Source organism: Psammomys obesus, unplaced genomic scaffold, assembly GCF_907164565.1.
Source record: "Psammomys obesus unplaced genomic scaffold, mPsaObe1.curated_primary_1811, whole genome shotgun sequence".
Classification (NCBI taxonomy): domain Eukaryota; kingdom Metazoa; phylum Chordata; class Mammalia; order Rodentia; family Muridae; genus Psammomys; species Psammomys obesus.
The window spans coordinates 9,111,885-9,124,591 of record NW_026596088.1 but is presented as its reverse complement, the minus strand read 5'-3'; the positions used below and the strand labels follow the sequence as shown (position 1 = coordinate 9,124,591).

At 47.6% G+C, this 12,707-nt stretch overlaps 1 protein-coding gene across 1 annotated transcript; it reads right to left on the bottom strand.

The window, feature by feature from the left end:
* Nucleotides 1-240: 240 nt before the first annotated feature.
* LOC129691244 (small proline-rich protein 3-like) lies at nt 241-987 on the bottom strand. The gene is made up of 2 exons (XM_055627274.1): nt 508-987; nt 241-435 (listed from the first exon to the last, which is right to left on the bottom strand). Exons 1-2 carry the CDS (start codon nt 985-987, stop codon nt 241-243), a joined length of 675 nt encoding a protein of 224 aa, XP_055483249.1.
* Between the last annotated feature and the right edge of the window lie 11,720 nt (nt 988-12,707).

The window sequence follows — 12,707 nt, the reverse complement described above, 5'->3', positions numbered from 1 at the left end:
ATTCTACCAACTGAGCTGCAGCTCCAGGTTACCACCAGGCCTTCTGGTGTCTTTCTTTAATCAGAAGTCTCTGCTCCAAGATGCATTATTGACACCTGTTGGATCTGTCAAAGCAAAGACACAAATCTAGAGCATCTTTAATGTGAACAGTACTCCTTTAGATTCAGGCTGACTTGGTGTAGTGCACAACCAAACATGAATTGGACAGAAACTGCAGTCAGATGTTTATTGCATGGTAGTTCAACGAGTAAAAGGGATCTCTGGCACTGTAACCTCTGTGGCCTCTGGAACAGAGATGTGTTGGATGCTTGGAGTTGGCTGGTTTGTGTTGACAAGCACCAGGTTAATAGAGAAGCAATGCTTTTCTTTGGCTTGCTTCTTTTTGCTGTTAGGTTGGATCTTGACCCTTGGCTTTGTGGCCCCTGCAGAGGCTCGCTTTGAGGCCACTGAATGCGATGTTGTCACAACTGATCCAGAGGGTACCTCTAGGGAATCTGTAGAGAGTACCTTTGGGGAATCTGCAGAGGGTACCTTCAGAGAACCTGCAGAGGGTACCTTCAGGGAATCTGCAGAGGGTACCTTCAGGGAACCTGCAGAGGGTACCTTCAGGGAATCTGCAGAGGGTACCTTCATGGCATCTGCAGCGGGTACCTTTAGGGAATCTGCACAGGGTGCCTTTATGGCTGATGCAGTGGGTGCATTCCTGGGAATGCACAGGAATGGGCAGACATTATTTTCCACCCCATATGCTTGAAGAATAGCCTCGGGGTCCTCACGGAAACAGAGTTCTGTGGCCTTGGGGATAGGAACATGTGTCTGTGGCTCCCTTGTTTCGAGGGAGCACAGTTCCAGGCGGTAGCACTTTCTAGGAGACTGCTTGGACGGATTCTTTACTGTATCCTGATTCTTGAGGAAGGATGCTCTGGGCTTGTCGGCCTTGGAAGACTTGGTGGTGGGTTTGGGGGCTTTGGAAGATGTCTGGAGCATGACGTTAGGACACTTGCTTAGAGTTTGGGAAAGCGATCTTGGCTGTCATCAAGGAGGGGTGTCCTGTGATGCGTCAGGTGGCTCCAGTCTGGGTCAAGGCAACACAGGAGGCAGTGGCTCACAGGTGGCTGAAGGGGCAGAGACCCCCTGGAGAGAAGCTGTCACTGAGGTGACTACAGAGGCCACCCCATTCCTACAGGAGAATAATTTGTGAGACTGGAGCAGGAATTCTAGAAAAAAATATCTTTCAAAAGGGAGGCTCTCTTTTCTTCTTGGATATAATTCTACTTCTCAGTCACTTATCTACTTATTCATTTATTTATTCATATGTTCATCCATTCACCCCTCCATCTACATACTCAATTCATTCACTTCTCATTTCCTCGTAGGCTGATTCATATAGTCAACCATTCATTCTACATCATTAACTGACTCAGACTTTCATTAATTAATCCAATAAATGCTGGACTGCTAAAATTGGAAATATCTACAAAGGGTTATGTGCATGCTAGGCATACTGACAAGGATAGCACTCAGCTTAGGGGCCATCGAGCTTCTCTGTGGCTCAGGGCTGAGGAGACATTAAGCGGTTCAAGGCTAAAGAGACAGTAGTTCAGGAACAGGAAGCTGTTCAGTGGTTAAGAGCTCTTGATTACAATTGCTGAGCACCTGAGTTCAATTCCTCATACCCAAATGGCAGCTTAAAACCATCTATGACTCCAGTTCCAGGGAACCTACCAATCCTTCTGGTCTCCATGGACACCAGGCACACATGCAATCCATATATAGAAAGAGAGAATGCAAGCAAAATGCTCATATACATAAAATATAAACAACAAATCTTTAAAAAAAAGTCATCTTAAGCCTCTTAACATTTCCATGAGGAAAGTGATTATTATAGACTAAATATTTGTAACCCTGCCCCTATATTCTTATGGTGAAGCCTGCATTTGGGGGGTGTTGTGTAACTGTCCTTAAGACTAAGACAGTTTTAAAGAGAGGGTGTAAAGATTCACTCTATAAACAACTCTCTGCTTTCAGGAAGTCCCTGAAACTTAACAGATTCACAAGTTTCCACACCCTCTAAGCTTATATAAGTTGTGATATGAGCAGAAGCTCTGAGCACTCAATAGCTTTTCCAGTCCAAAGTTAAAAACTGCCACCACAATCCCCCTAAAACATAAGTCTGTCATATCAATACCCCATGACCTGGTATCAATTTCTGTCATAGTTAGAGTTTCTTTTGCTGTGATAAAACACCATGACCAAGAGCAACTTGGGCAGGAAAGGGTCCATTTCATCTTTTGGCTTGTAGTCCATCATCTAGGGAAGCTAAGTCAGGCACTGAAGCAGAGACCATGGAGGAGTGTTGCTTATTGGCTTGCTCTCTATGGGTTGCTCAGCCTGCTTTCAGATGCACCTAGGACCACCTGACCAGGGTGGCCCCACCCACAGTGGTCTGGATCTTCCCACATCAATTGATAATTCAGAAAATGTCCCAAAGACTTGCATACAATCCAGCCCCCTCTCCTCTCTCTTCCCTCCTTCTCTCCCCCTCTCTCCCTTGCCCTCCTTTCCTCCTTCTTTCTCTTCCTTTTTGAGATAGGGTCTCTGTATGTGGCACTGGCTATTCTGAAACTCATTCTGAGGCCAGTCTGAGACTGGCCTCAGACTCAAGAGATTCCCCTGCCTCTGCCTCCTGGGTGCTTGGATTAACGGTGTGTGCCATCATTACCAGACCTTGGAGACATTTTTTTCTCTTTCTCTTTCTTTCTTTCTTTCTTTCTTTCTTTCTTTCTTTCTTTCTTTCTTTCTTTCTTTCTTTCTTTCTTTCTTTCTTTCTTTCTTTCTTTCTTTCTCCTTCCTTCCTTCCTTCCTTCTTTCTTTCTCTTTTTTCTTCTTTCCTTTCTCTCTTTCTTTCTTTCTTTCTTTCTTTCTTTCTTTCTTTCTTTCTTTCTTCTTTTTTCTCTCCCTCACCTCTTTCTCTCTTTTTAAATTTTTTTTATTTTTTATGGTTTTTCAAGACAGAGTTTCTATGTTTAATAGCCCTGGATGTCCTGGGCTTGCCTTGTACACCAGGGTTGGCCTCGAACTCACAGAGATCCTCCTGTTTAAATATATAGGTGACTTTGTGTAGCTCTAGCTGTCTTGGAACTCACTCTGTAGACCAGGTTGGCCAAGAACTCACAGAGATCTGCCTGCCTCTGGCTCCCAAGTGCTAGGATTAAAGGTGTGCACCACCATGCTTGGAAGCATTGTCTTAATCAAGCTTCCCTCTTGTCAAATGACTCTAGCTTGTGTCCAGTTGACATTAGACTAACCAGGCCAGCTGCTGAGGAGAGAAGACTAACTTATAAGGCTGCCTGCAAGTTGAGTAGAGAGCTCTGGGGTTCTGGCTTTTAGGAATTGTCACCCATATTAGTGTGGGCTTTTGGAGATGCAATTGCCTCTGAGTTATCTGTGCTCTCTAAGCAGCCCCTTACACTCTGCAAGTAACAGGGTTTTTCTGTGTGTAGCCCTGGCTACCTGGAATCACTCTGTAGACCAGGCTAGCCCTGAGTTCACAGAGCTCTGCCTGCCTCTGTCTCCTGAGTGCTGGGATTCAAGGCGTGTGCCACCACCGCCCAGCCTTTTTCTTTCTTTCTTCTTTCTTTTCTTTTTCCTTCCTTCTTTCCTCCCTCCCTTCCTCCTTCCCTCCCTCCCCTTCCTTCCTCCTCCTCCTCCCTCCTTCCCTCCCTTTTCCCTCTTCCCCTCCCTCCTCCCTCCTCCCTTCCTTCTTTCCTCCCCCTGCCCTCCTCCTCTCCCTTCCTTCCTCCTTCTTTCCTTCCTTTCTTTTAAAGATAGAGTCTCCCCACGTTGCTTGGCTGGCCTAGCCTGGAACTTCCTCTGCAGAGATCCACCTGCCCCTGCCTCCCGAGTGCTGGGATTTAAAGGTATGCGGTCACCATACCTGGTTTCTTCCTTCTTTTTGTCAGTTCAGGTATGCTAAGAAACAGAAGGCTGACTAACACAGCTGTTCTCCAGAAAGGCTGAGTAGGTTCCTATGGCCACAGAGCTGGGCAATAGCAAGGCTTGACATCCAGGCAGGTAGTTTCCATGGTGTGGCCTCTCCCCTTCCAGCTCCACTGGGACACCTTCTGAAAGCAAGGCCACCTCTCTCTTCCTAGGCCACACTTTAATGAGGTGAGTGCTCCCCAATAGGAAAGCAGAATAATGGGGCGGGTTAAGACTTGGGGACCACACCAGGTGCTGTGGGAATCATGGGAGAGGCTCCCTCACTGCCCTGAGGGGGGTGAGGGGTGATATGAAGGTTCCCCTCCTTGCTGGTTCACCACACTCTCTTTATCTGTGACATCAGCATCCATGCTTGGAGGAGGTCTTCCTGAGCCCATGCGATGACTTGCTGGTGACCCAGTCACCCCTGAGCATTTGTGGCATCAGGGCTAGAGAAAGGGGCAGAATTACCTCACGTCATCTAGAGCACACAAGTGACTGAGACAATGGGGTGGCCACACCAAAGCCTTTGCACGTGGCTCCCCTCACTCCTCACAGCTTCCTGTCTTGGCCTGGGAGGCCCATGCTCTACAAATCTGTGGGCTGTAAGGGCCAGGGAGTTGGGAAAGCTTGTTCTAACCCACCCTTTTATCAAACTGTGTATGGAGTCTTCAATAGTCTTTACCTGCCTGAGCCTTGACTTCTCAGTATCTGTCACGGCGTAGTGCTAGTAAACTCTTAATACTGGTCATATGGGCAGCATCTCCCACATCTGTTTTCCACCTTCTCCACAGTCAGAAAGTCTGACAGCACAGTCATGTTTAACTTTTTTTTTTTTTTTTTTTTTAGTGTGTGTGTGTATCATGGTCATAGCATGTGAGTGGAGGTCAGAGGTCAACTTACAGGAACCTGTTCTCTCCTTCCACCGCGTGAGTTCCAGCAATCACACTCAGGCTCATCAGCAGGTTCTCAGACTTGCTGGGCCACCTCACCAGCCCCTCACGTATGTCTTTTAACAAACTGACTGCTCACTTAATTAATATTGTGTGCTTGTGTGTGAGAGAGAGCGTTTAGATGCACGCATGCCACGGCCCATCAGAGGGTAGCTTGTGGAATTTGGCTCTATCGTTTCACCTTGTTCTGAGGCAGGGTCTCTCTCGTCTCTGCTTTGCCGAACACACTCTAGGCCAAGATGGTCCACGAGCTTCCGAGTGCTCCTTTTTGCCTCTCCTCTCACCCAAGGGTGCTGGGGTTACAGGTGCTCCTACATCTGGCTCTTTATGTGAGTTCAAGGGATCAAGGTCAGGCTGTCCTTCCCAGATGTCTCATTCCTCCATTATTCCAGGCCTCCCTTTTAGTGAGACGTGCTTACTTGAGTAAGTCCTCATCTCTGGACAGTGAGCTGAAGCAGCATGCAAACAAACACAGGCATCACTTCCAGGGAAACTTCCTGCTCCACTCTCTCTCTTTCCCACGGGTGAGTAGCCAGTTAGGGAGGGCACCGTCTATGACATAGAACCAAGTGGAAAGGACTTTGACCCTCCATGGCTGTGTAGTTCAGAGTTGCCCCACTAGCTTGGGCCACTAACCTCTGCGGCCTCACAAAAGCTAGAAATAAAACAGTGAATGTCTGAGCCATGGTACTGGGGGGTTTCTTCGTGACAGCCACCCAGCACGCACAAGAGCTCGGTACACCGGACATGGAATGTCTGTCTTCCTTGGGTTAGCTGCAGATGGACAAGCACACTCATTTTGGGCCTTCGCCTACTTCTCTAAGCAGGGTTACTCACCCAGCCCTTGGGGGTCCTCAGATCGGGGGGCACTGTGACATCAGAAAGACAGTGGTAAGAACCCATTCCATTGTCAGGACATGACTACATCTCCTCCCAACAGGGGGCCCCTCCCACAGTGCCATCTTCACAGTGGGCAGAGCCTCACTGCGCATGGTTACCACGGGAGGATTGGCTGTGGGATCCTTGCACACACACACACACACACACACACACACACACACACACACACACACGATAACTAGGAAAGGCTATCTCTTCAAGCACTTAACTCACTCTCCAGGTGGGTAACACTCACCCTTCCTCTCCTCCTTCCTGGCTTCTTCCCTCCTCTCTCCTTCACTCCCCGCCTTCTCCCCAGAGTCTTGCCATGCTAGGCAAGCATTCACGGAACTATACCTCCTGCCCCATTCTTTTCTGTTTTGTTTTGAGACAGGGTTTCACACTGTTGTCCAAGCTGGGTTTGACCTTGTGATCCTCCTGTCTCGGCCTCCTGAGTTCTAGTATTACAAGTGTGTTCCACAATATCTGGCTTTGTGCGTCTGTGTGTGACATGATGGGCATGTGGAGGTCAGCTCTCTCCTTGTACTTTCTGGGTCCTTGGGAATTGAACCAAGGTCATCAGTGTTGGCATTTCTGCTTGGAGGGAAAGGTATCCTGGGACTTGGGGAAGCTCAGGGATTGGTGGGTTTTCCTGTTCAGGGATTGGTGGGGTTTTTCTTGTATGTGTGTGTGGGGGTCTGGACACTCTCCCACTTGGGGCTGAGAATGAGTCAGAACCATTAGAAAATGACTGTTGGGATGGTGGCAGGAGTGGGTGTGGGGTCGCTGCCGGCCACTTTCTTCCTTGAGGGTTTACAAAGTTTACAAAGGGAGTGTGTGACAGGCATTCCCTGCCACTTGAGTCATGTGACTGGCCAACAGGAGCTGACCTGGAAGCTCAGCTGTAAGTCCATTTCCTCACCAAGCTATCTCACCAGCCCCGTCCCTCTTGCAGAGATAGTCTCCCGATGTTGACCTATGAACTCTTGGGGCTCACTTGATCTCTGGAGTTGATGGGCCAAGAGGGCCATGCCACCATGCCCAGCTGGTGCTAGTCCATCACCACTTTACAGATGAGACTCAGGCAACACAGCCAAGCCCGAGATCACACAGCCTAAAAGTGGCAGAACTGAGTGGGCTGATGATCTATGGCTGAGAGGATTTCACTGATGCCAAATCTCTATGATATCCCCCACTAGGAAGCCAAAAGGGATGACCAGGCCTCGGAGCACTGCCTGAGATGACCATTTTTCCAAAGCACAGTCGGGTGAGAGAATCCGCCGCATAGCTGGGGATCAACTGGTGGGCTTTGGGCTAAGGCAGATCTGAGCTCAGCCATTTTCTAATTGTGTGCTATTCTGAGGCAGTAGAGGAGAGGGCTTGACACAGACTAGGCAGAGCACAGTTTCCTTCAGTGCTTTGGCCTCACTGAAGTGTGGGTCATGAGTCGAGCCAGGCTACCGCCCCTCAGCTTGGGATGCAGAGGGTGAGACAGATCTTCCTGCTGCTGATGAAATCTCAGAGGGTCCTAATTGGATCAGTGGCCACGTGCTTTCCCTGCAACAAACCGGTAGTCAGAAAGATGTTCTGTAGTTCTTTAATAAAAAAAAAATCCATGCTTTAATATTTATATTACTTTAAAATAGCGTGTATCTGTGTGTGAGTGTGGATGCTTGTGGTTGTGGGTACCTGACGAGTCTAAAGGAGGGTGTCAGATTCTTAGCTTCAGTTCCAGTTCATTGTGAGCCACTTGTGAGCATGGCTGCTAAGAACTGAGCTGAGGTCCTCTGCAAGAGCAGTGCATGCGCCTAACAAAACAACGACAAGAACCTCGGAAGTGGGCTGGCAAGATGGCTCAGACGGGTAACGTGCTTGGCGGGGGAGCTTAGCTGAGGTGATGTGAGTGAGCTGCAGGGCATGAAATGCACAGTAGAAAGGACAGGCTCTCAGCGTTCCCCCTGTGGCAGGGTTTCATGTGGTCATCTAAGTTGTTTTTATGTTAACTCATTTGTTCTGCACTGACCAATAAGTCCCTCATGGATGAAGGCTGGATTTAATCCAGCACTGAGATTCTAAGAGCCAAGTGACATTTCTTTTCTTTTCTTTTTACTTTTTGAGGCAGGGTTTTATTTTCTGGATCAGACTGGCCTCCTACTCACAGGGCTCTGCCTGCCTCTGCCTCCCAAGTGCTGGGATTAACGTCATGTGCCACCAGGTGTGGTGACATTTCTTTAGATGTTTGTTGAAAATAAAATGATGTTGGGCTAAATATGTTTCTTTTTAACCCTATAATTATTACAGTGGTATTTATTATTTAATCTGCTACCACAGTCAATAGGACACAGACACCTGTTAGATTTTATGATTGCCTTGTAACAAATTGGGCTGGGCAGATAATTCCTCCTATGCTATCTCCATTAGCTCCACCATCCCCTCCCAGCCCCCGTCCAATGCCATCCATCTTAACCATTCCTATCTGGGCTATCTTCCATCCATAATTCCATAAATACTCGGTTATCCTTCATCTGGGTCACTTCCTCCCGGCCCGCACAGTTCTCTCTTCACCTAACCCATGGTGGCTTTCTCCTTTTCCTCTCTTCCTATCTGTGTGTCTCCTTCCTGTGATTCTCCTGTCCCCAAAGCCCAGGAACCTTAGCCACACCTACCTCCTTCCACCCTGCCCAGGTATAGGCCTTTTTAATTAACCAATCAGGAACAATGTCTTTGGCAGGTTTACACAACAAGGATAGGGCAGTAACCAGATCTTGAGGGCCAGTACTTAGCATCAAAATACAAGCATCAGACCAACCCCTTATAGATGTGTCATATGCCCTGCAGAGTAGAACATCCTTCCTCCTCGGTGTTCCAGGAAGTCTCAATAGGCCTCAAAAATCTTAGGTCAGATAGTCTGTGTGTGATAGGTTCTCAGATCTGAATCAGAGATGTCAAAAGCCATTGCCCAGGGACTGGGGCGAGGTTCCTTTGGTAACAGGCTTGCTGCACAAACAAGAGGGATCTGAGCTTGGGTCCCCAGAACCACACAGAAGCTGGGCACGGTGGTGTGTGTTCATAACCACAGCACTGGGAGGGGGGCAGAGACAGGTGGGTCCCAGGGGTCCACTGCCCTGTCAGCCTGGTCAAACCGGTGAGCTCCAAGTTCAGTGAGGGATTGTGTCTCAAAAAAATGAGGTGGAGGGTGATGGAGGAATGCACCCAGCATCTAGCCCTGGCCACCACATATACCCATACAGAGTGCGTCTATATGCCAAAAAGAATGAATAAGGTCCTTTTCAAAAACCAGGATCTTCTGCCTTTTACTTTCCGCTCTTCTTACGGGCAGCACGTAACATTTTGCTGTTGCTCACACTTCTCTTTCTCTCACTGTGGAGTCTGAGCACTGTTTCGTGTGGCTGCTGGGAACTTGGGTCTCCTCCAGGATGCTTTGGAGCCTCAAGGGTTTCACAACTCTGGTGAGCACACCGGGAGTCCTGTTTTCATGTTTTCTAATGGCTTGCATCTTCCCTCCTAATGCCTTCTCTCAGAAAGCTAGGCCTGGCTGGCATCTGCCCGTGCCCGCTGAAGGGCACAGAGCCTTTTCGTAGTCATTCCCTGTAGCGGGAAATCATACAGAACAAATTGAAGAGTGCCTGGAATAAATATGTGAGCATTTCCAAGCCATGGTGACTCTGACTGTTAATCTGGGTGCTTTGTTGTGGGGCAGGTCCCATAGACTGACTGCTTCCAGGCCATGGATGCTGTGTGGGCTGGCAAGCCTGCCCGCCCCCCCCCCCAAGACATTTTGAAATTCATAGTGCACAGCATTGCCTCTCACAACGCCCCTATGCTGGATATGAATGTCAGTGTGAGTCATTAGCCACTGACTACTGCAGAGAACTTGTAGGGTCCAGCGTTACCCATCCTGGTCCTCCATGACAGCTAAATTGGCCTTCAAATTACCTTCAAGGCCCTGAGAGTATCTCCCATCCTCCCTCCCAAACCTGGTCACTACTGTCTTTCTGCACCTTGAGAGGGCAATTGCGCTTGGTTCCTTGAATAGGATCACGAAGTTTGAAATCAGAGAGCTCAGTATGCATTCTCACGTTCTGAGTGCTCTGCGCAGTGACAGACACACAGAAGTGACTCAACAATTTGTTGTTTTAAAATGACTCCTGGGGCCTGAGAGGTGGCTTGGTCAGTCAGTAACGTGCTTGCTGCTCAAGTCTGAAGACCTAGTTCAGACCCCAGCACCCGCGCAGAAAGTTGGGCACAGGAGCGCATTGTCTGTAATCCCAGCACTTGGGGAACAGAAGCGGGGGCGGGGGGTCCCTGCTGTTTATTGACTGTACAGTCTAGCCAAATCTGTGACCTCCAGGGTTGATGAGTCCCCTACTCAAAATATAAGGCAGAGAGTAACTGGGAAAGATACCCAATGTGATCTCTGGCTTACACACACATACACACACACACACACACACACACACACACACACACACACACACCAACCATTCCACTGTAGTCTTTAGTATTGTGCTGTTGCCATGGTGGTGCTTGAAGTGGAACTCAGGCCCTTGCACATGGTGAACACTACTGAGTTCTCCCTCCGTCCAATCAACTATGGTTCTTAGACCATACAACAGAAATAGACCTGTGAGGACCCTGAGCCCCAGGTCCTGCTCCATTCCCTTTTGCCCCAGCACATGTATAATCCCTGGAAGCCTTGCTTCGTTTCTCTTGAGATTTCCAGTCATGTGTAGCTCCTGGATCATAGTAGTTGTTCAACAAAAATTTTAAGTGCTGATGACTCAGCATAGTTTAGTGCAAATATTTTTCAGACTGTTTTGTGTTGGGAAATAAAGTTAGTGGATTGTAAACAGTTTTTAAAGCTAGAGGAAGATTCTAGAAGCACAGAAGACCAGGGAGATTAAGCAGATGCTTACCTCTCTCCTTAACTAGAGAGTGCTTACCCTGGAGGAGTTATCCGATTGAACTGTTGGGGAAACTTGAGTGTAACTGGAGTTTTACGACGCTGTGGGTTCTTTCTCCCACTGTTCTCCACCCCCTTTCCTTCTTTCCTTTTGACCCCGTAGCACTATACAAGAGAGGAAAAAGAATGGAGAGGAAAGAGATCTCGGAATAAAGTCAAGAGTCAAAAAGGGGGCAATGTTATTGTTAGACTATACCCTGCTGATTGGGGTATCAGACTCCTTAAGGTAAGTTTGAGCTTCCCTGTCAAGATCTCTCGTTTCTTTTCGCATGACTACTTAACAAGCTGCAAGCAACAGCAGCCACCAAAACCAACCAACAATCCACCTTGCCTCTCAGGGCCCCAACATTTATATATTCTGTGAAAAGTCCTCAAAATTCCAAAGTCACACAATCGCAGAAATTATCTGCAGCTGAGAAAACCATGTCTCTGCTAGAGCACAAGGCAAATCATAGTCAGCTGCCACAATGCTGGCCTGTATTCCCACACCTGTGATTAAAACCAAAACATATTCTTACGATATTTCTGTGTTTTTTAAAAAAGTCACCCAAACTCCAAAAGTGTCACTATACCTGGGATCTATTTTTGTTGTTGTTGTGATTTTGAAAAGAGTCTTACTTTGTGTCCCAGAATGATCTAGAACTTATTTTGTAGCTCAGACTGGCTTAAAACACTGTGATTGTCCTGCCTCAGCCTCCTGAGTGCTAGAATTACCTGCACTAGTCACCATCTGGAGGATGTGTTAAGGATTTCGACTTCTGACGTAGGCTGGGTGGTAGACAGTGGGTAACCCTGATTCATAGTGAGGAGGCCGCTGCATAGGGGGCAGCCTCAAAGCAGAGGTGCCCCCCTCTCCTCTCTGCTCCATCTCTAGTGCACCACATAGACCTCCTCTGATTCCTCCCTCATGTCCCTGTCCCTTTGTTTTAGCCGCCAACTCCCACAGACATCCCCTGATAACCTGCTGGTGCAAAAGCAGATAGGCGAGGGAAGCAGGTAGGTGAGCTCCAGAGATCGCTTTTCCTCTCTCCTCCAAACACCACCCATCCTCCTGTCCCAGTAGCAGACAGCCTGCTATGGCCTGTCCCTTCTCAGTGCTCCCATTCCCAGGGGACTAAGCAGATTCAAGTGGCACACTTTGCTCCCCTCCCTCCTATGGACTCACCCCCTTTCTGTACCCCTTTCCCTTTAATCTCATCTCCACTCTAAGTTTCAGCTCCACATACCAAGGAACACATTCTACCTGGAATGTTCAGTGGCCAGGCCTGGCAGGGGTTCAGAGGCAGTCTCTACCAGGAAACTCATGGCTACCACACATTTCTAAGAACCAGAGAGGGCAACAGAAGCTAAGGAATAGAATACCCCCTCCCCCAACAAAGTCAAAACCAGGTATTAGCACCCAGAATTACAATCATCCCAAACCCAGATACTTCGACAATCCTGTAAAGCCACAATAATAGCCGGAACAAGATGTCTCAACCAGAACCCAGCAACCCACTACAGTAGGCCCTGAGAAATGCAATACAGCTGAAGCACAAGAAAAGGACTTCAAAACAGCAATTACGAATATGCTCAAGGATCTTAAAGAGGAAATAAGAAACTCCATTAATGAAATCTAAGAAAACACTATCAAATAGTGGAATGAAATGAAGGAAACAGTTCAAGATTTGCAAGTAGAAATAGAATAAATAAAGAAAACCTAAACTGAGGGAAAACTGGAAATGAAAATTTTAGAAACTCAAACAGGAAGTAAGCTTTAACAGAATTTAAGAAATAGAAGTCTCAGGTATTGAAGACAAGATAGAAGAATATATTAAGAAACTATTAAATCTAAAAAATATCTAGGCATAAAACATTTAGGAAATTTGGTGCACTATGAAAGACTAAATTCATGAATAATAGAAATAGAC

Excerpts from the sequence above, each read along its gene's own strand:
- LOC129691244 (XM_055627274.1), bottom strand. The coding sequence starts at position 987 with ATGCTCCAGACATCTTCCAAAGCCCCCAAACCCACCACCAAGTCTTCC. Across the intron at positions 436-507 it reads CCTCTGCAGATTCCCCAAAG|CGAGCCTCTGCAGGGGCCAC; the intron begins GTACTCTCTACA and ends GTGGCCTCAAAG.